The following is a 19,663-nucleotide window of genomic DNA, read 5'->3' as shown; positions in this document are numbered from 1 at the left end:
AGTTCATTGGCTCTTGAGAACATGGCGCTTAGCCAGAGATTGCCAGCATTGCAAGAAAAGCTAGATCAACTATAACACTTCCCTATATCAAAATACAAATGCCTTCGGTTATGTTAGCAGTGGGCATAAATTGGAGCCAGACAGTCTGTCTGTGGACTCCTGTGCTAGATTGGGCCATCTACTAGTGAATGCCTCTTACGAGACAAAGTAAAAATATCTCAGGAGAACCAACACTTATAGTTTTGAGGAGCCAGACTGAGGAAAGGAGCCTGAATCCTTTCAAAAGATTGCCCCTCTCTTAATGCCAAAATTAAGTGGTTTAATATTATGTAGTGGCATCAGGAGAAAAGCTTTAAATATTTTCCCCAATACAACTAAATAAAGACATGTACTAATAAAGCTCCTTTATATGGTACGGTACCTTTTTTCAAATCACTGGGGCACAATTTAAAAGTAATAAAATTAATAAAATTGTCTTCCCTAAAATGTCTGCATTCGGTTTAAGAGAATATTTCTTTACACTGATGCTATGCAGACTCTCTCTAACTAGTAGAATTTCATTTTAAGAGAAAGGTGGACTGCAGAGTTTCCTCCAGACACTACCCATCTGCAAAATACTTAGAATATGTATTTTATCCCTGTGCTGAAACTGTCCTCAAACATTTACTATTGAAAGAATTTATCCCAGCCAATGAGCCACAAAAAATCCAGGTAGCCTTGGCAATAATGGAATCTTGAGTTTCTGAATGCGCAGACCAGGGGGTGGGGGGTGAGGCGGAAGCAAAATGGAGCTGCCGGAAGTCACAGGCAGGAGAAATGCCCTATGAAGATACAAGGAGCACCAAATACAAGAATATGAAAATGGTACCGAATTCTGTGAGGTTGTTGCAAGGTTCAAAAATCATGATTCACAAGTGGATTAACAGTTGCAATATACAAAAATTGTATCATAACAAAATCAATTTGTAGGATTAGTGTTTTGAATTTGAATTCATGAGTCACATACCTTTCCATATTTTTGTGCATAAGATCCTGTAAGAAGTGAATGGAAGACAATGATAGTTTCATCCAAATCCCAAACAAATACGCGCTGAAACAGAGGCATTGACAAATATCAGTGGACATAGAACAGTAGGAAAACCAAAGACAAGTTATAATCCCCCAGCAGACAGCACGGAACAGAAATAATGGTAAGAAACCACCAATATATACCGGATGGAACAAAAAATGGGAAGTCTAGACTATGCTGAACTGATCTGTCTGGTGGTAGCAATTTGCAGGGATGGGACAAACAGCACCTTCTTAACTGGAAAAAGGAAGTCCTAGAAGATACTCGCTGAAATGTAACTATTTGGTGGTGGGAGGATTTTATGAACACAAGAAGAGGCGTGCCAGCTGGATCAAGCCAAAGGCCTATCTACTCCAGCATTCTGTTTTCACTGACCAGAGAGATGCCTATGGAAAGCCCACAAGAGTGCAATGCAACAAAAATTAAAACAAAAGCACTATTTAATGACATGTAGAAACTGTTCCAGAAGAATACAAGACATATGCAGAAAGCTAATACAACACAGTGATGTGTTTTCATTTCCCCTTTCGAATATTTTAGTTAATATTTATTATCATGGGGTGCTTTTTATATTAAAAAAAACAACTTAGTTTACTAATTTGAAATAAAATAAACACAAGTAAAATAAATATTCTAAATTAGATTACTCAGTAGGGTATCAAGAATTTTTCTGATGCATCTAGGTAGAGCAGGAAAGTGTAGTGCAGCCAGTATAGAGAATGCAGAACACAACAATGTCTTAATGTAGTTGTTGTTGTTGTTCCTGCATTTCTCAAGCACATACCTCCAAGTCACTGTCAGGAGGGGGTGATGGGTTATTTTTCCGCCCTCTGCCCCTTGATTTTGACCCAGAACTCCTACACGTCCTTTCATCCAGATCTTTGATTGGTGTTGAAGGGCTCTGTACAGTGTCAAACTCTCCTGCAAACAAAACAATTAATGAAAAGGCAATGTCATTTTTAACATAATATAAAAGACGCCTATATGCTTTTTATATTTACCACTGCTCCCCTCCCCAAATTTTTAAAGTGCCCCCAAAGTTCTGAAAATGGGAATTTTGTTTTACCTGTAAATTACTTGTTCTTCCTAGTGAAGACAGGCCCTTCTCAGTGGTAGCTCCTAACTTATGGAACTCCTCCCTAGGGACATGTGATTGGCACCAATGAGTACCAGTCTTAAAAAAAGCCTTTAAATCCCACTTCTTCCAATTGGATTTTAGTTATGTTATTTTGATAGTTGCTGTTTTAATATTAGTTCTAATCCACTTATTAAAAGATTATTTGGTTATTTTATGCTAGGGGGTGATGACTGCCCTACTTTCACTAGAAAGAACAGTAAAGGTATAAACAAGTTTAAAATGAGTCTACTAATGGTGGTAGGGCAGTATATTCATTCAGATGTACAAGAACAGTTCCATTCTATGGTGGTACACATTCTTCCTATGATCTTCAAAAATCACTCTCATTTTGCGCTAGGTACCTGCCTTCCGAAGTTGGCCTCTGTAGAAGGCCATGTACCTTGTAGAACAAGCACAAATAACCATTCAAAAAGAATTCTCTCTTCTGAGACTTTATGAATAGATGTCAAGGCAAGTTTCTTTAAAGGCATGTGTGGAACAGGTTCAAGGCAAGCTGCTATGAACACAGACAAGGCTCAAAATGGAAATCTGTACTGTCAGTGACGGAGCTTCATGCTCTGGCACCAGGGGGCAGAGAGCAGGAGGGGGCGGGGCTGGTGAGCGCCACCCACAGGGGTGTGGTGTGCATCCTGGGGGCATGGCACCCAGCAGGGGCGGGGGGCAGCCACGATGGCACCCCAGCGGGATTGCGCTGCTGGGGGCAGTGCGCTCCCCACACACTCCTCTTCCTCCACCAGTGTGTACTGTACTGCTGATAAATTTCCCAGAACCCTAGCCTTTTGCAGGTGACCTGAAATTATCATTTTCTAGCTTATAAATCTGAAAGAACAGCAAGCTATTAATGAAAGGCCTTTCTGAATCCCAGATTGCATAAATAATAATCCTTCCATGGTAGAAGCTGTAGAGAAAACTATTCCATATTACTAGCACTAGGAAATAAAGATTCAACAGGGTTTATTAACTATTTATTGAAATTATTGTATCATTCCTTTCTGTGTCCCAAATAGGACCACCACCCCATTATATCAGTTATATAATCTGAAAGTTCTCCTGGAAGTCAACAGACACAACAGTGTTGGAATATCAGAACAACTATTTGTGAATAGTTAAATAGAACATTTCTGGGTGCAAAAGTGTCCCAGTTGCGCACAGTGACATAGTAAACACGGCAAAGGGTAGAAAGAAAGAATGCTGAAGATGTTGACTTTGATTCCTTTTTTCCTCCAGTGGCAGAAACAACTAACAGGAATGGACAGGATTTAATCAACATGTTTCAAAGGATGGGGCAAATTAAACAACTTTGGGGTTCATGCTGGTTCTCAGTGCTGCAACTCATGAGCTTAACATACTGAGTAATGTGTAGTGCAACAATGCATGCATGTTTCTGAAAGCCTAGGGTTAGGTTACTTGATAAGAGTTCATTATCAAAGCACAGTGTGCAAACAAGCTTGCACACAAATTCCTCTTATCCTGAATCCTGAAAACATGGGATACACTTGAAATTGGAGAACGGAAACCTGTGCTGATGACAAGTGATGCCATATCCAAATCCTGCAGAGATGTTTTACAGATGCATAAAAGGATGTGCAACACTTCAGCGCAAGTGTAAAGACAGCAAGAAGATATGTTCCATGTACTGTAAAAGTAAATTGTACATACAATAGATATATCTACGGGCTGAAAGATCTAGGGCTGTACTTAATGTTGCAGCTCCACTGGCACAAGGAACTATTGGTGGATCTTACGCCGATCCTCCCGCAGCAGACACCCTGCAAGACTGTGCAGCCCAGTGTACTGGTTCAGGAACAGAATTTCAGGAACAATAACGAGTTCCAGTTGCTTTTATTATATACAGCAGAGCAAAACCAAAAGCAACGTATTTACAAGTTACCATACACAGCTTTCTCATCAAACACACACCAACTATCTCCAGACTCAAAACTCCCCAAAAACAACCTTGCAGTATCATGCTGCTTATCAGGGAACTTTCATCCAGCCTGTTGCTAGGCCTCTAGGTTGCTGAGCAAACTTTACTCACGTAGCCCAGCCAATTTGGCTGCTAGCCAGCTTTCTAATTGCTTCTCCAAAGCTGCCTTACTTTCTCAGACTTTAACAGGAACTTCCTAGGGATCTAACTCTCATCCCCGAACTATATAAAAATGATCAAAACTGTCTTTGCGAATATAACTTAAAATTTTTTTTAAATGCCAAGTTAGATCCAAACTAAGCTGCAGTGCAATCCTAACCATATATACAGGGGTCCCCCCCCCACTTATGCACCAGAATGTATCTTTTTACGGTCAGTAGCACACACATTGTGCCTTTCAACACAATCAGCCAGTTCTGATGATCAGCTAACATAAGAACATTAGAACTAGGAAAGGAGCAGATGGGGTGAGGGGAGATGTAGTAATTGTGTGGTGCTTTTGCACCAGAAGGGTGGGGAATAAAAATGGATACTTTACGGTGCCGCAGCATATAAGTTACACTGCACCATACACTAAACCAGGGGTCGGCCAGGCATAGGCCGGATCACTCCCGCGGAGATCCTCTGTGGGTCATACCGGCGCAGCGCGACGCTGGAAACCGCGTCTGCGCATGTCCGTGGTGCCGGAAATAATTTCTGCGCATGCCCAGATGCCAAAAACTGCACCCGCACAGAAGCATTTTTGGGCATCTGGGCGTGCACAGAAGCGATTTCCGGAGCTGTAGACATGCGGAGATGTGATTTCCGGTGCTGTGGACATGCGGAGATGTGATTTCTGGAGCTGCAGAAGAGAGTCCCCGCAATGCGGCGGTATAGCGCAACGCGCGGGGACTCACCAAGCAGGCGGCTCAGTTCAGGGGTGGCTCATGGGCCAGTTAAGCAACCATCATGGGCTTCTTCCAGCCCATGGGCCTTAGGTTGCCGACCTTGCACTAAACAGTTCAAGAAGCTGCCTCTAAATGGTGAGGAAGGGGCAGAGTGAGACTCTGAGGCTCAGTTTCATTAGGCAACTAAAGTTTTGGTTGTTACATGTGAACCACATGAGTGTGTGACTTGGTCTTTCTTTGCATATATATATATATACAATTCTAATATACACAAGTAGTCAATCAACCATAAGATAACTGTTAAAACAATTAATCAAAGTTGTATTTTTGAGTCTTTGCTAAAACATCACACTAGTTGACATGCAAGGAGCAACTTGTTTAAACATGCGTTTGGCGGACATTTCTGATGACTAGTCACCAGTAACTTATATTTATAGCTACAAAACTGATGATGTCTCCAGTAGCTTTCTATAATTGGTAAACTTTATGGAAAAGCAGTCAGCCATGGCATAAATATTATCAATATGTTATTTAAAGTACTGAAAGGATGGAACTTTCCACATAAGAAAAAAGCTATGGACAGAACAAATACCACAGTCCCAGTTTGTCTACAGGGCAATCACAACTTCTTGCACTACACTATTTAACTAGGCACTATGTCAAACTTCCCCAGGTCGAAATAGCAATAATAATACACACTTGACTTTCCAAATGAAACAAAGAATACCAGAAGGAGGTTATGAGGTAGTCTGTGAACTTTTTCAATGACCCAGAGATACAGTTTTGTGGTTAAAGGCATAATAAAAGGCTCTGAAAATCTGTGTGGCTATGATTATGTGGCAGAATCCTGAGAATCTCAACTTTCTTGTTTAGCTCTTGCAACTGTGAATGAAAAAACTTAGAAACGAAATGGCAGCTTTTGTTAAACAGAAAACAGATATGTATATGGATTCTGTAGACCAGAAGTAGGTTTTGATTGTACAATACCTCTTTATGGGGCTCAGTTCCTATCTTTCTCCACATACTTTCTATTTCCCCCCTAGCCTAACACCTTCTCCAAAATTTCAAATTCTGCAAAAAACAAACATCTACTGCAAACAAATGCGCAACTATACAATTTCAATGCACAAATCAAAGTGAGCATGGAATATGTCCAAAAGGAATACTTATCAAATGCAGAATTTAGATTTTGTGAATGCAGAATTGCAGATTATACTGCTCCATAAATAGGGAAAATACTGCAGTAATAATAATAATAATAATAATAATAATAATAATAATAATAAATCATTTCCAAAAAGAAGTAATAATTTAAGCCACTTGAATGGTATGTAGGGATATAACTTATACAACTTTTCAACTTTTGTCTGTAAAGGTTTTAAGAAGTAAACATAAGCATTTGTTCTAAATAAGATTGCAGCCCACTAATAGACATTTTAATTAATTAACCATATGAGTTTTAGTCAATCTGTAGATTCATCTATAAATTAAATTTGCAAATTGGTAAAATCAATATTTATTGAGCATGAAACATGTTTTCTCTGTTTTTAGATGACACATACATGTTGTAACTTAGAAGATATGTTCTTCCTGTGTATGAGAAACTTCCTATTCTCTGTAGTGTTGAAGTGATCATGCAACACTTGCCACAGTGTCACACGCACTCTGAAAATATATCACATGCCCCTATCCTTCTGTACCACTTTAAAAAGACACTCATCTAAATGGAATGCAATATTTTGAATGTGAAGCATGAACTTTTAGTACAGTTCTCTATCAATGCAGAACACTGTGAAAACTTTCACACCGGCTTGTTCATTCTTAGTTTCAAAGAATCTGATATAAGCAGTGGTGTAGGAAAGGGGGGAGAAGCACATCGCCCCCGGCACCATCTCTGGCAGGGTGACAAGAGGGCACCCCACAGGGGTGCCATCGCGCTGCTGCGGCCATGTACAAAGGATCCTCTGCTGCTCGTGGCTACACCCTCTGCTGCTGCCTCTTCACCCCCACAGCAAGGACGGAGAGACGGCAGGAGGAGCAGCAGCCGGCGCAGCAGCGGTGGCAGCAGCAGCAGCGGCCACCACCTCCCTGAGGCACACCAACCCTGCCCACGTCTGCTTTTGTTCTAACCGCTGCCGCCTCAGAGTCACCGCCTCTGTCTTGGACGGAGTGGGGTGGGGGAGGTGTGGGTGGGTGGAGAGAGGGAAAGAGAGAGACATCTGCCTGGCTCTCCCTCTCTCGCACACCCAATGCCTGACTCTTCTGATGGAGCAGGGCAAAGGGCTGGGTGCGAGAGGTGGAGAGAGAGAGAGAGAGAGAGAGAGAGAGAGAGAGAGAGAGAGAGAGAGAGAGAGAGAGAGCAGAGCCATGCAGGTGTTTGCAGCACCGTCAGCAAACTATCCATATGGGCGGCGGCTGCAGCCACGAACAGGCGATCCTGCCGCTGTACTGATGGTGCATGCATGCGATGTACGTAGCGGCGCTGTGCATGCACCATATGGTTGGTTTGCCCTGCCCCCCGCCCCAGGTATCGTTCATGCTTCGTTTGCCCCTGGATATAAGAATACAAGTTCTGCCATTAAAATATGTGCTAGAATGTATTTTGTTACAACTAATCCTATCACATACACAGTGAACTTAGCTCCTTCTTCCAATATGTCTACTATGGAGAGTTTCTATATGTAAAACATGAAATAAAATAGAACAGTAATCATCAGTAGCCAAAATCGCAGCTGCTGTATGTAGTGTTTATTTCACCTATAAAGAACTATTATGCTCAAAATAGTGTGCACTATATTATATTTGTGTGCACATGCATGGTCAGTAATTCATGCACTATCACTATATGCTTATGTAGAAAAAAACCATTGGTACTTACAGTACAGTGAATGGGATTTCTTAGGCCTATTGGAGCTGATGTCAAGGATGGGTCTGTGTTTGTTTTTCAGTTTTTCAAACAAGACTGAGCAAAGCAAGAACGAGGACACAGAGAGTCACAGGCTGACTCCTTTTTGGTGCAGACAAAATAGAAAAATAGACATACCCATCCTTTACATCAGCTACAACAGGCCTAAGAGAATACAGTATTTCAAGGTGTATTTCAAACAATGAACCTAATGTCTGCTAAATGCTCAGAAACAAGACCTTCTTGGATGCTGGGAAATAAGAGAGGTTCTGGTAGAAAAGTTAAGTCTCTAGATAGGACAAGCGTGGGCCTGGCTACAACAAAATGTTGTGCCAGTTAATTCATACTTTATGCACCCTCCACAACTCCACATTTTTCTGTTACCTCTCATTTTATCTTCTCTAGTCTACAAACTGTCCTGCCATTTCTCTCATTCTACCTCTATTCTTGCCTGATCTCCACTGACAGTTTGCCTTCTACTCTCTGAAATAGCCTCTTGGTTTGTCTCATTTGCTTTTTCACCTCCTTGCCTCTTCTTCTTCCTTTGCATCATCTGCTCCAGCTTCATTTATCTTATGTCTCTTTGTTCACATCTTTCCCCAACCTCCACTGGTTCCTCATCCAACTTCCTTCTACCATTATACTCAGCCCAGAGTTTGTGAAATGGCTTTCAGAAGCCCGATACCAACTTTTTTATGGCAAGAGAATTGCAGAGGCAATCATCCATGTACAGTTGTGTTTTAGCCTTTGCGTGGCATACATTTTCCTCCCTTGGGCTCCTTTTTACCAGATTTTTTTTCTACTGCTGCAAACCTCAGGACTTTGTCAAGCCTGCTGGTATCTCCCTCTTGTTCCTGGCTGGTGCCAATTTTGCTACATAAGCACTTATGCCTGAACATCCCAGGACATCCTATTCCACATGGAAGCCCCATAAGGAAGGCAGAGCTGCGGAATCTCCGTGCATGATAAGATTGCAGTGTTGGAAGAAAAGGTTTCCTTTTCTTAGGGCACTGAAGAACGTTTTCAAACAAGCAGAAATTGTTTGAACAGTACAGTACAAAAGTACAGTACAACAGTACAAAAGAGACTGATTCCATTGAATATGCAACCAATACTGGAATTGTCACTGAACTTCAAGAAATCTGTGCAGAGTTTTTAAACGATTTCTGAGTCAAAGCTGATAGGAGCTGGGGAATATCTGATTTGGGGTGGTTCCTGCCTTAGGGAAGAGAGTGTAAATGTTTCAGATCATTGAAGAAGAGATCAGACATAACTTGGCAATGAGCCTATAGAAAAAAAGGACAGCCATTTAAAGAAAACAAAGTTTCTTATGAGAAATTGCACATGAAATGGTTGCAATATATAGGTTTTACATAACAATACAGAAGTTTCCAAACTAAGGTAGAGTGCTGTTCAAAGGTAATGCAGATAAAGTGGGCATGTCAGTCCAAGGATATAAAATCTACAGAAAGAACTAGGAAAGGTTTATTGTGTGTGTGTTGTTCTATACATAAAGGACAAGAGTCCAACATACTAAGAAAGTTCCAAGGGATATACTTATTTACAGAAACAATGTGGGTTGAAATGCCAAACCCAAAATGCAATTTAGTACTGAGAACATATCATCATCCTTCACCAAAACTCTGAGGGTGATTTTGAGATGAAGAAAGAAATCAAGGAGGTAGCCAAGCGAGAAAATGTTGAAATAATGAGCAACTGGAAATGTAACAGGAATGGAATGTAACAGGAAAGACACAAGTCCAAGAAGGAGCAAGCATATTTGACAAAAGCCTACAAAAGGCAAGAAGCATTTTAAAACTGAAAGTGTTGTCTAAATCAGGAGAACTAAACTCTAGCAAAAAAAAAACCCCAATATTTGATTTTAAGTCTACTTGGGAGCTTTCGGTGAAAGGCTATGTATGCTTATTTGAGAAAAAGTTCCAGTGCATTCAGTGGGTCTTACTGACAGTTAAGTATGCATGGAATTGCAGCCTAAGTATATACATGCTGTTGGATCATCCCCAATCTATATACAGTGGTACCTCGGTTTAAGTACACAATTGGTTCCGGAAGTCTGGACTTAACCTGAAGCGAACTTTCCCATTGAAAGTAATGGAAAGTGGATTAATCCATTCCAAACGGTCCGCGGAGTACTTAAACTGAAGCGTACTTAACCTGAAGCGAACTTTCCCATTGAAAGTAATGGAAAGTGGATTAATCCGTTCCAGGCGGGTCCGTGGAGTACTTAAACTGAAAGTACTCAAACCGAAGCATACTTAAACCGAGGTATGACTGTATTTGTTGACATCCTCAAAGAAAAGAGAAGGCTTTCCAATTCAGAAGCCATGGTGATTCTTCATCATCAATGCTTGTTCTTCTATATATTTTACAACTGAAACCTTAAATTCTAATATTAAAAGTATTTTCAACTAATTTAGAGATTATGGGTTAATTCAGAGCTTTCCAGACTTTTCGTGTTGGTGACACATATTTTAGACATGCATCATTTCGTGACACAGTAATTTAGTTTTCTAGCAAACCAGAGGTTAAACTAACCCCTTTCCAGCCCCAGGAGGAATGTGAGGAGCATTTGCGCAACACACCTATACACTGCAACACACAGTTTGGAAAGCTCTGGGTTAATGGTACTGGATCCATTATGAAAAACTGAGGTAACACTGCCAGCTTCTACTGCTTCAGTGAGGCAACTAGACAGGATTAAAACATTATGTATGCAAAAACATGACACTTTATAGCTTTATACTGATACCCAATAAAATTGACCAGCTTTATGATTAAGAAGTTTCCCCACTGTAATGTTGCTGTCTTTCTTAGCTAGCATGGGAACAATGAGGGTGATTTTTAAAGAAGACATTAAAAATATAGGGCTGGATCTAACAAAGCAGTTCTGCTAGCAGCAGGACTTCCAACTGCACAATGGAGCTTCCCCTCCCTCACCTTGCATGCCCACCTCACATTTCTGGTTATTCCTTCCCTTGCTGGGCAGGATGAGAAGATTAGCAACTGGCCCCTGTGTGACCTACTCTGGAAGCTCAGTGCTGAAATTACAGTCTACCTAGGTGGGGCATGTTTTAGTAAGGAAAATGTTTTCTTTTATAACTGTCCTAATGACCCAGTTCCTCTGAACCCCAATAAAGCTACCCTTAAGACATAGTTTTTGTATATGTTTTTCTATAACTTTTCACCCCACATGTTTTTGGACTGTTATCCAGTTTAAGGTTTCAGGGAATTAACTGCCGGTGGGAAAAGGCAAAAAGAACCCACAGCTAGGATCATGTAACATAGTGCTAGTTAAACCCAATACCAAAAAATCAAGTCAGTCCCCCCTCCCACCCCGCCACCTTTCTGAGATTAAATGAAGGGAGATGGTGACAGTACTTTAAATAACTTCCATATAGGTTGGAAGTGACTACTGGGAAAAAGTCTAAGGACCTTTCTTAGACTACTTCCTGCATCATCATCATTTCCCCACTAAAGAGGATATTGCAGCTGTTCATACACTGCAGCAACTGTAACAATGCAATGCGTTTCTGCAAGTGTGAGGACTCAAGGTCCAAGAGACAATCCGCTTGTGAGGTTAGTCACACATTTGTGAAGTATGCTTAACTTGGCCACTTTTATTTTGGAGAAATGGCAACCATGGAGCCCTGATCTAGAACATCCTTCTTTGGGGATTTGGTTCTTCACTGTTTTCCTCTCTTCTGGGTACCCTTTGACCCTGAAACTGCTCTTTCTCTAAGATCTTGTGATTATTTCCTTTTCTTTCCAGTAAGGATTTTTATATCATTACATTCAAATTTCTATACTTACTTTTCTAAACCCAGAATTCGTTATTAGTAAGCCATTGTAAGTAAAATTTACCTATGTCATATTTGAAATTCTGAACACCACTTCTAAATGGATGAAACAAACAAAAAAACATTCACCTGTATGAAGATCAGTACCTGGTTGACTAGTCAGCCCAGGAAGAGATTCCTGGAGCTGGTACGTTGATGATGAAGAAGAGGTACCATCTGTCGTGTTGTTTGAGGTCATATATGTTCCATATGTTGATGTTGAATAATACTGTGGATATTGGTTTTGGCCAAAAGCTGTATATGATGGATAATCCTAGAATGATAGAAACAATGTTTTAAATTCTAGCAAGATTTTCTAACCATTCCCATCTAAAATACAGAAATATGAAATAAATTCTTGCCCAGCCCATTAAAAATACTTAAAATTGCTAAGTTAAAAAAAAATACTTTGAAGTTTATAGAAATAATAATAATCATACCTGTTGTGAACTACTGAAGTTTGTAGAATTTGAGACTGAATTGTTTGCATAAATAGTGGAGGATGGTGTAAAACTAGAACCTAGAGTTAAAAGAATAATTCCGTATAAGAGCTGAGTAATACATTATGCACAATGCAGACAAATCAAAAGTTAAAAAATCTGAAGGTTTCAAATATAAAGATAAAGAATATGTAAGTGAAATATGCAAATATTAGCTATTCTGATATTTCATTAAAGAAATCTTTATTCATAACAATCCTATATAATAAAGTGCAAGAGTCTCTGCGTCCAGTCCCTGTGTCCCTGTGTCCGCACTACTGCGCATGTGCCCCACGGACACAGGGATTGGACGCACACACGCGCACTCTCCCCACCCCCACCTACCGTTTCCCTGCGGCCACCAACTGCCGCTCCCAGCCGGACTGAGCGTTGGCGGTGAGGGGGGAGAGCGTGCGCATGTGTGCGTCCAGCAAGGACAGGTCCCGGGGTTCGGAGAAGCGCTGCACAAGCACTTCTCCAAACCCTGGGATGTCTCCTTCCTGTTGGCGGCTGGGGGAGAGGAAGGGAGGAGGAGAAAGGGCTGCTTTCTCCTCCTTCGTTCCTGTCCCCCTGCCGCCGACAGGAAGGAGAGGTCCTGGGAGCACCGGATCGAGGAGCCGGTCTGCAGAGTCAGCGCCCAGCAACGCTGTGCTGGATTGAGAAGGTGATGCTCCGTGCGGCGATGCTGGGCGCTGAGTGCAGACCGGCTCCTCGATCCGGTGCTCTGCGCAGCGCTGATCAGCACCGACCCGGCAGGCCGCCGGATCAAGGAAGCGGCCTGCCGGGTCGGCACCCAGCAGCGCTGCATGGAGCACTGGATCGGGGAGCCGGTCTGCAGAGTCAGCGCCCAGCAACACCGTGCTGGATTGAGGAGGCGCTGCTCTGTGCGGCGCTGCTGGGTGCTGACTCTGCAGACTGGTGCTCCTTGCAGCGCTGCTGGGTCGGTCTGCAGAGTCAGCACCCAGCAATGCCACACGGACCATCGCCTCCTCAATCCAGCATGGCGTTGCTGGGCGCTGACTCTGCAGACCGGCTCCTTGATCCGGTGCTCCGCGCAGCGCTCACATATGTTCTACCTCCCGTTTATTTAATGGGCTGAATGACACTAGTATACCATAATGCCATCTTCTGCTTTAAAAATCTAGTTGCCAAAGCTTTAATTCTATGCTATGATTTCCATATAGAACAATCCAGCTTCACAGAAGCACTAATGAAGAAATCTATGCACTCAAATTTCACTCTGTGCATCAGTGAGTCCTTGTTCTCTTTCAATAGCTTTTCTTCTTTTTCCTGCCATTTTCCCTCCTGGAATCCAGTTCCAATGACACACTAATGAAATATGGTGGATGGCTTGGAAAAGAAGCCTGGGTGGGGTGGGGTGGGGTGCAGCAGAGATAAGGACACTAATCTTGAATATAGAATTTGATTCAAACTTGTTCTTACTTAGACAGCAACAGAACTTGAGCTAGTTATCACTGAAGTCATGGTGATGTCAGTGAGTCTTTAAGCATAATTAAGGATGGATCAAACTTATAGTTCATAGGACTAAAAGGTCTATGATGTGATAAAACATACAATTAATACACACTTACCCAATAACTGTCAGCTTTGGTTGCAGCAGGTTCCCCTTACTTGATTTTGATTTTTATTGCAATTGTAAGAGGCTGCAGCTGGCACATAGGAAGCCTATTCAGCATAAGGGAATTTCCCATAAAAAAGGGAGAACTTGACAGCTATGAGCTGGCAACCTATGCACTTTACTAATGTGCTAAAACAGAAGAGAGGGTACAGAAAGTCCTTCTGTATCCCTTCATTTTGTTAGGTATTTTATAGGCAGAACAGAATTTTTAGAATTCCTGCACCCTAGGTATCACCGTTTTCCTTTATCAACGTAACTAGGAACAAACAAGATGGGGAAAAGGGCCACATGATTGTTCCAAATGTAGAATCCAACACAATTTAAATGCTTAGAGCATGTATATGCTCAATGATTAATGCCCTGACAGAGATCTCCCAATTTCAGAACTGAATGCCAAATACAATAGACGACAGGATATGCTGGCATCCAGAGACATGCCCAAAGGATCATTTCACGTGCAGGATTAGGATCCTTAGTTAGGATTGTTGTCTATATCATTCTCAAGAAGGTATTTTCAGTTTTACAGTAACCCACCAGTGTATTGAATGTTGTCATCAGATAATTTACGAGTAACTTTGTTAACACGGTACATGAGGCTGTTATTCACAAATATTAAAAGTGAGTTATGATAAAGAATTAGAAAATAATCAACAAAATTATCTTGGCAGAACTTCAGATTATCATTCATTTAAACAACAGACAGCTATTGTAACTGTAATGAAAGAGTTTATCAGGTGACATGAAGTTTCACTCAAGATACTTATCAAATAAATAAGAAATACATAGATTCTGAATTGGTTCAAAGATAACACTAAAGAGCAAGGAAGGACAATAGGTGACTGACCTGGCATTTGATATGAATATGGTGTCTGGCCTGGCTGTGGTGTGGAGAACCCTGGGCTGTAACTAAGGCACCCGGACTGCAAGGGTGATTGCGTTTGTGAAAGTCCACTTTCTGTCTTGATGCCTGGCAACATTACACCCAAATCTGCGTAAGAAATTAATTTTCATCTGATTCTTATAAATGGGAGGGAAAGCACAGCAGTTCCATGATGTCAAAAATACTTGGAATAAGAATAAAGTACAAGTTGAGGTCAAATACCGTAAGTGGGTAAACTGTAAGGTTGCCCAGTCTGTGAATAGGCTGTATACACTGCTGGCTGCTGCATTCCTGAATACTGGGTCTGACTGGCATAGGCAGACATTGTCTGTGCTGCTGGAGTAGAAAGAATATGTGGATAGGGCCTAGAGAACAGGGGGGAGAAATATCATCACAGGTGACAATAAATACATATTAAATTTATTCAAACAAATAGACAATCCCGCATATTCTCATTCCTCCTCCTCACAATTATTCATGAAGGCAAACTGGAAGAAAGTCAGAACCAGCAGAATTAATATGAACCTTGAAAAGCACACAGAGCTGAGAGAGAAAGTAGGAAAGACTGTCATTCTTTAAACTTTCCTCTTCAAGTCTATGTACATTTCAGGAAAGCCCAAGCCATTAATAGAAGTGAAAATCTGAACCATGTGATTCTATGTCTATTAGAATGTGGGATTTCTATGTGACCACAACTATTGAATTTCCTTTTTTCTTAAAAGTCTCTTTTAAAAAAACACACCACTGGATCTAGTCTGAGCATTTATTTTATGCACAGTGAAAGAGGGGACAGAGAAAATAGCAGAAATGATGCTCATAAACCTAAAGTCCACTCCCAATCTCAACATATATCTAGGTAAGAGGTATAAGCAATAGCTGAACCACCATTCAGTGGCAGCAAGATCAGTAAATCACTATACTTATCAGTCTACCACATATGAGCATGTAATAAAAGATTGCCCTCAAGTTCAAGTCACCACAGAGTGGGACTATACAAAGCATCACTGAAAATACTTGAAGCATTTAACTAATAATGCACATTACACAAAACCACCCACTTTTTTTCTTCTTAAAATGTATTATAAATATATTTCAAAATGCATACTTAATAATTAAAATGAAATTTAATTAACATGAATACACAGAAAAGGTGATTTAAATGAAACATACCCTTTAAAATCCATGGCTAAATATGTTATTAATTTCATTTATTTTCATTTCAGCTTTCTTTTTTAAACTACTTTCACATTGTTGGCATAAGTTTTTCCTTCATAAAATGCAACATATTACAAAAATAAAACTAAACTGTAATGACTTTATATGTAATGACTACCATATCATAGTTAAACTGTTCTTTTCCACACCAAGGCCAACACTACAAATAAAAAATTAACTATCATTATTAATTTAAGCTACAATGGGTTGCAACACAATAGTGTCCTTCATACAGACACAACTTTTTGATCCAGCTGAGGCTTCTACCAGTGGAGGAAGACAATTTTCACCAATTCTCCTCCTTAAGTTCCTAGTCTGCTCCAATGAGTCTGCTAACCTTCTCTAGTAGATTTTACGGCATGTGAGAGCTGCAGGAAGTAGGGAAAATTAGAGAAATTTGCCTACCTATTCTATTAATACCGTAGAAGCCTCTGCCATATCAAAAAGTCTTCTGTCAGAGCAAGGGACACTACTGATACAGCCCTATAAAGCTACATTGACTGTTACAAAATTATTCTGGGCTAAAATAATTGTGGGTTTATAGGTTGAAACCTACTTTACAGTTATACACTATGAAGCAAGCAATTCATTGCAGAGATACATTGAAAATATGTTTAAAGCAGGCATGTCCAAAGTCCAAAGCTCAACAACTTTGGGGTAAAATCATAAAAAAGCTCAACATCTTCAATCTTCAAAAAACGTTAACAACTTTGGTCGGCCTTTTGGTCGGCCCTCACGGCCCCTCACTTGAAAAAAGTTTGGACACCACTGGTTTAAAGGAATCTTATATCTTGATTCCCATTGCTAAAGAAGTTACAAACAAGTAAATTCCTTTGGTATCCATTGAACTGAATGACCACTCAGATTACATAAAATGCATTTTACATAAAACAAAACAGATACTTTAAATACTCTTTAAATAAATGACCTAAAATAAATGATATGCAGTAATATGTAAGAAGGTGCATGCTCACTAACTTGGAAGAATATAGCTGAGGCGAATACTGATGTGATGATCTTGGACTGTAGCCACTACTTGTTATTACTGCAAAAAACCAAGAGTACAGAATGTTCAATGTATGAGAATATTTGGAGCCAACAAAGTACCGTATTTTTCCACCCACGCCAGAACCCAAACCCGAGCCACCCACGGCAGAGGCTGAGCCCAAACCCGTGGATTCACTATCCATGTATAAGAGAACCCCCAATTTTTGACCAATTTTTTATAGCAAATAACATTGTCTTATACACAGAAAAATACGATATTTTATAAACAATATCAAAACTGTTGAATCAAAGTATGACTGCTCTGATCAAAGTTGCTATGAAACAGACAACATTTAAACAGCTATGTTCTATATTTTTAGCTAGAAACCTAACACAAATTAAAGCTACTGAGTGTGATGTCCAATATTCTGTTCCATCACTCCTGCACAACTGATGACCCACAAATGCAGCCCACCAGCCTTGCAAGGTGGCCTAACAAGGGTATGGTATACTTGTTATGTTTACTGATGGGGACTTCAAAACACAATGTGTTTGTTTCAGATGCAACAAAGTTTCTCAAGTAATAAAAGTTTTAAAGTAACATATTACAGTATTCAAAACACAAGTGAGACTTAAAAATAACCACTTGCCTAGTCAATTGTGGTAAGTAGAATTAAGAGGTAACTACATGCAGACATTTTTAAAAAGCTGGCTCTTTTTCCTCTTGTAGGCCACAAACGAATAACTGTGACAGTTTAGTTCGTAAAAAAGTGGACATTTGTATACTTAGGACGGTTTACTATCAAATGGTGGCAACACAGCAGTTGCATTTGGCACAGCTGTGGACCAGCCTGGATCCCTCCTTCCTGCTTGTGCGACTATTGGAGGATGTCACACAGGCTGTTGGGTGCCTGCCTGTTTGAATGAACCAACCATGGACAGGCAAGGGGAACCAAGGTCTGTTTGCTGGGTATTTAGTCAAGCTGCATCTCTTCCAGCCAGCTCAGTTAGAGTTGGATTCCCCACCCTTACACCCTATGCAACAGACTTTGGTGCTGCCTGAAGGCATAGCTGCCAAGTTATCCCCTTTTTTAAGGGATTTTCCCTTATGCTGAATAGGCTTCCTCGCGAGAAAAGGGAAAACTTGGCAGCTATGCCTGAAGGTGAGCATACAGGCCAGGCATGACACCTATCTATGGAAATACTCGCCCACTGTATTCATTACTTTATTTCCACACACCCCATAGATGTAGCACATCTATTTAATTTTACACAGAAACAATCAAGTGGTCTAGTACAGTAGCCATCAACTACATACCTGTACAAAGAGCAGCTGTATATTTCTAGGCAAGTTTAAATTATGACAATCGTATCCTATTAAAAATCTTTCAAGAAGACTGCCTAGCCTGGATTGAATCCAAACATTTTGAAGTTTCTTTCCAAATGTATGTATTCCAAATATATGTATTCCAAAATTTTGAACCAATGCCTTCACAGCAAATCCATACTAGGCAAATATATAGAGTGTCTTTATTAGGCCATCTGCTGTTCATTCACTTTTGAAAAAGATTAAAGCAGTACGCGAAGTAGCTCTGGAATTTCTTTCGTCTAATTGATCATAATTGTACTTCAAAGTTTACCCTTCTTCAGTATGTCATAATGGTACTAGCAAACAGCCTTCAGAATTGCACAAACATGGAATAGTTCCTCACTATTTTGTGAAACAGACTATGGGCAGGATCCAAAGAACTGGACAACTAGTTCTAGGTGCCCAAGGGAGCTCTGGGCTTGAGATTCTTGAAGAGCATGAACCCACAATTTCACATAACAGCATGGGACCCTGTTGATCAAAGCAAAAATAAATAAAATTCTAATGGCACATGAAGGGCTCTGAGCTCCCTAATGCAATTCTTTGGAAACCTGGCCTCATCAACAAGCTCATTAGCTGAATTTAAAATTTCCATCTCAACATAATAGAAACTGGAAATTGGTCCTTATCATGAATTTCTGTTTGAAGAGTGGACTGGAGGACATTTCACAAATAGAATGACTCCTCCCATTGGACCAGAAAGGCAGGACCTTTCAAGTCTTTTGCTTCCTCTTCCAGGGGGAGGATCCATTCCACCCTCAAGATCTAACTGGCAGATCTAATAATGGACCTGCTACCTCACAATGTAAGCATAGCCATAGTGACCATGCCCAGTACAAATAACAACAACAACAACAACAACAACAACAACAACAACAACAACAACAACAAATGACACAACAGACACAGACAGCATTTGGAAATTATGTAATACCACACTTGCACCCCTATTCAAGCTAGAACAACAAAAATGTATGAATCCATACTCCGTAAGACTAAGAGAATGCAGAAGGAAAAAACTATGTGTTTACTGAATGTGATAAGGAATTGGTATGGAAACAGTGCTCACTGTAGAGGTCTGGTCTGGAACCTAAATCATGGTTTTACTTGGATGGTAGATACCATCACCTGCAGTATCTTGGCTAGGGCCATCAGGTCTTCTGATAAATTTGTAAGTAGATGAACCACTGATTTTGACCATTCTCTCTTGAGACAGGGAGAGTGTTTCATTTTTTTGTGTCCATTTTTGTGCTGAGAAGTTGCTGTGAGAGCTGCAGCTGACTCACTGTTGTTTTTTTACTAGAAAACTGG

General features: G+C 40.5%; 1 protein-coding gene across 50 annotated transcripts in view; it reads right to left on the bottom strand.

Annotated features, from left to right (window-relative positions):
- The window catches only part of EYA4 (EYA transcriptional coactivator and phosphatase 4), a 118,944-nt gene that overhangs the window by 16,221 nt on the left and 83,060 nt on the right, over window positions 1-19,663 (bottom strand). For 41 of the 50 annotated variants that reach the window (XR_015948976.1, XM_035108960.3, XM_035108946.3 and 38 more), the window contains 7 exons: window positions 16,975-17,041; window positions 15,004-15,146; window positions 14,746-14,889; window positions 12,224-12,303; window positions 11,874-12,057; window positions 1,854-1,990; window positions 1,007-1,090 (listed from right to left, as the gene is read on the bottom strand). Coding sequence is in view for 49 of the 50 variants with exons in the window: in XM_035108960.3 (XP_034964851.1) it covers window positions 1,007-1,090; window positions 1,854-1,990; window positions 11,874-12,057; window positions 12,224-12,303; window positions 14,746-14,889; window positions 15,004-15,146; window positions 16,975-17,041 (839 nt within the window). In the remaining variant the exon portion in view is untranslated. The remainder of the gene's footprint in view (window positions 1-1,006; window positions 1,091-1,853; window positions 1,991-11,873; window positions 12,058-12,223; window positions 12,304-14,745; window positions 14,890-15,003; window positions 15,147-16,974; window positions 17,042-19,663) is intronic. The other 9 variants (XM_035108944.3, XM_088666187.1, XM_088666170.1 and 6 more) reach the window with 1 other exon arrangement.

The sequence above is a fragment of the Zootoca vivipara genome, chromosome 3 (assembly GCF_965207765.1).
Source record: "Zootoca vivipara chromosome 3, rZooViv2.hap1.1, whole genome shotgun sequence".
NCBI lineage: Eukaryota > Metazoa > Chordata > Lepidosauria > Squamata > Lacertidae > Zootoca > Zootoca vivipara.
Note: the sequence above shows the minus strand (reverse complement) of the source record. Positions and strands in the feature narration are given on the sequence as shown.